This window comes from Frankliniella occidentalis, unplaced genomic scaffold (genome assembly GCF_000697945.3).
Source record: "Frankliniella occidentalis isolate FOCC.00 unplaced genomic scaffold, Focc_3.1 Scaffold11, whole genome shotgun sequence".
Lineage (NCBI taxonomy): Eukaryota > Metazoa > Arthropoda > Insecta > Thysanoptera > Thripidae > Frankliniella > Frankliniella occidentalis.
This window is the reverse complement of record NW_026267141.1, coordinates 1,925,716-1,928,795: the sequence shown is the minus strand read 5'-3', so window position 1 is coordinate 1,928,795 and position 3,080 is coordinate 1,925,716. Positions and strand designations below refer to the sequence as shown.

Genomic DNA, 3,080 nt, shown 5'->3' with positions numbered 1-3,080 from the left:
AGTTTGAACGCTATAGTCCAAACTACAGTTTAACTAAAGATCCTTCCACCCGGGATAACTCGCTCGGCACGTTCTTTCCACGTAGAAAATTTGAACGAAACCAAATAGGGTCGCAAAAAGGGGTCCCCTGATTCAGCTGTCACCGTAGTAGTACTCCTGTACGCTTGCTTACAATCCAGCGTCCTCTGTGTGTTTGGTTTAGAGCAAGGGGAGGAGGTAGGGGCAGGCGCTCGGGTCGGCTTAACAACGCGTGGCGTGGCTCAGCGCTCGACGCGCTTACGGTCCCCGCCTAGCGCGATATATGAGCTTGCTATTGGTTCTCTTTATTATTTCTTTATCGAGAGTTAAAGCCGATGACACCTTCCTTTACTAAAGTATACTTATGTTTAGTCTGAGTGCAAGGTAACATCTGCCAAAAATGTGGAGAATTGTTAAAGATTTTTGCCCGGGTAGTGTTAAGCTTGAAGACCTTTCCATATTCCTGCAACCAGTCGACAGTGGAGACTAGTAATAATGGTGAAACAAATATGAAGCACATGCCAAACGAGATGCAAATATCAACACGAACACGAGGTAAATAGCGTGAGACAGTTGGGTGTTTATCGATTGTGCTGCCGATGAGACCCTCAACGCCAGGGTAGCATTCTCCTGAAACGGACCGTAAGATTTTCAGAGATGGGGTGAATACTTCGTCATCTCGGAAAGGAGAGTTGATGACTTCCTCAGTCGTCATTTTACAAGACTTGTGTTAGTAATATCAGTTATATACGGTAAGTTAGGAACCCACCGGCGCAAGTTTAGTACCATCAATAACAATTTAGGAAATATGGCAGGAGGCGGTATTTTGATTTTACAATTTTTCTGGCATCAGAATTTTACAAAAGGTGCTTGCTTACCCAGTATTTGGCAGCAATAAAATGGTCGCTTGCAAAAGTTGAAAAGTTGTGCGTTAGTTAAAGAAAAGATGAGGTCAGCTGCGCTCACTTCTATTAATTGTTATCTACAAAATAATATTGGCAGCAGTCGAGGCAGCAGAGAAGAAGCCATATGTATGTCCCGTGTTCTTACACTAACTCATAGTGCTGGCCTTTTACGTGACTAGTGTATTAAAAGTTATAACTAGTTCTGGAGTCTGGGTGCACCTTCTGTGATGACACAGATCTGGGTTCCGCGCTAGTTTATCTCGTTATTCATAGCCCTATTGGGCGCTTGAAACATACAAATACGCAGTAGTTCCAGTGACCTCTGTACAAGCACGTAAATCAGCTGGTCGCTGTACAAAGCCGAATATTATGGTTTTTGATTGTTTGAAGTGACCGGCGAATTACGTAGTCCATACGGAGCTGCCCGCAACTAACTGTCAGAAGGTTTCAAGTGTCGTATTGGAGAAACGTTTTGAGTCACTAGAGTGATGGAGAGAGTTTCCTGTCGCTTGGCCGTATATCTACAATAACTTTAACGTTAGGTGTTATTGATAAGGGCACTGTACCTATGTGTTAGGTTTCGGACCCTGCTGGGTACAACATTTGATTCACAGGTACATAGCAGGCCGACGGGATGCGTCATACCACCAGAATCCTTGTCGCTTTAGTACTCGGGCCTATGCTCCAAACCCTCGCCCGCCTTGCTCTCCGACCGTCTCAGCTACAGACCGGACTGCCCCCGGAAGTGCAGTGCGCCTTGACATTGCTGCCGCCCTATTTGCAGCCCGTTGAGCCCTTCAACTCGAGTCTGTTTATCACAGGGCGGTGAGTGCCAGACTGTGAATGTTCTATAAATCGCGGATCTTAAAGTAAATTACATTCATGACAGTGGGGGGCTTGTATTGGGGGGTACTCCAAAACGACACCTCCTATGCACAAGCAGCTATGTTCTTGAGCTGTGCAGACAAGCAGCTATCTTCGTGGGCTGCGCAGACAAGCAGCTATCTGCTGGAGGGTGGCGGACAAACAGCTATCTGTTTTTTTAGGAGGTTAGGGTTCACCTATTCTCCGTCCAATAACTTCTGTCACTGACAAGTTAGGAACATCGGGAGTGAAATTCTATATTTTGACAAAGTAAAGGAAGAAGTTGACGCAACAGTAGAGTGTCTACGTCATTTGTGGACAGAAATATGAATGCCCAAAGTCGCGAGGTGGAAAAAGCAGTTAGCTGTTTGTCTGCACAGCTCAAGAAGATAGCTGTTTGTCTGCGCGTCCCAAGAAGATAGCTGCTTGTACGTAGGAGGTGTCGAAAAGTGCGCTGCGGTGAATGTAGAAGAACAAAAACTGAAGGAGGAGAGGCGCACAAGCCGCTCCCCCACTCCGCCGCGCGCGGCCCCCCACTCTTCTCTTCCAGTTCGTGGGGCAGGGGGGAGGGGGGGCACGAATATTTTATTGTAATCACATCTAACATCTACTCAAGAGCTTCAATCATTCTTCAATCTAAGAGAACCAACCATCCAATAAATTAACGGAATTTCCTTGACGTCAATGGAAATGCCTTAAACCAAAGATACCGATTTCCTTAAATCTCTTATATGAAATTCCCAAGGTTTAAGGATACCAGGCTATTACCTGGGTGTACCACTTAATTTGCTTCCAGAATTATTGCTTAAAATGCAAAATAATATAATTGTGGTTTTGTACTATTTCTTCTGTTTTCTATTTAACGTAGCTCTGTTATCTGTTATACATGTTGCAGGTCCCGCTGGCTTGACCAGTTACTGGCTCATCTTCCGCCTGTGGCGGGAGTGTCCGTGTTCACCGTAAGCGCCCGACCGCGCGACAGAAACCCTCGGCACATTTTCGGAATATCCTCTCCCAGGGCCCTTATACTTGTGGCGGCAGACGAGCCGAGAATACTTATTCAAGTGGCATCACAACTTTACGTGCCGTACTTCACCCGCATCATTCTGTGGACAACCGCAAGGTTTCGTTTTTGATAGCCTATAACATCGCTCGTTTAGAGTCAGTTTTGCGACATTTTTGGTTACCAATAAGACTCACACGGTAAAAAGAGTGTCTTGAAATCCGAGGAAATGTCTTGGATTTCAAGGTCGGGTGGATAATTTCAAGATTGGGCCTTGAAATCCCCGACTC

At 45.7% G+C, this 3,080-nt stretch overlaps 2 protein-coding genes across 7 annotated transcripts in view; one reads left to right on the top strand and one right to left on the bottom strand.

The window, feature by feature from the left end:
- Positions 1-3,080, top strand: part of LOC127752362 (uncharacterized) — a 76,435-nt gene that overhangs the window by 57,872 nt on the left and 15,483 nt on the right. For 2 of the 6 annotated variants that reach the window (XM_052277575.1, XM_052277579.1), the window contains exons 1-3: positions 635-770; positions 1,538-1,748; positions 2,683-2,910. The exons of 3 other annotated variants lie outside the window; for them this stretch is intronic. In XM_052277575.1, coding sequence (XP_052133535.1) covers positions 1,558-1,748; positions 2,683-2,910 — 419 coding nt within the window. In that variant the 5' untranslated portion in view covers positions 635-770; positions 1,538-1,557. Of the gene's footprint in view, positions 1-634; positions 771-1,537; positions 1,749-2,682; positions 2,911-3,080 lie in introns of those variants that run through there. One more of the 6 variants, XM_052277576.1, reaches the window with a different exon arrangement.
- The window catches only part of LOC113207373 (UDP-glycosyltransferase UGT5-like), a 20,997-nt gene that overhangs the window by 8,845 nt on the left and 9,072 nt on the right, over positions 1-3,080 (bottom strand). The window lies entirely within an intron of this gene.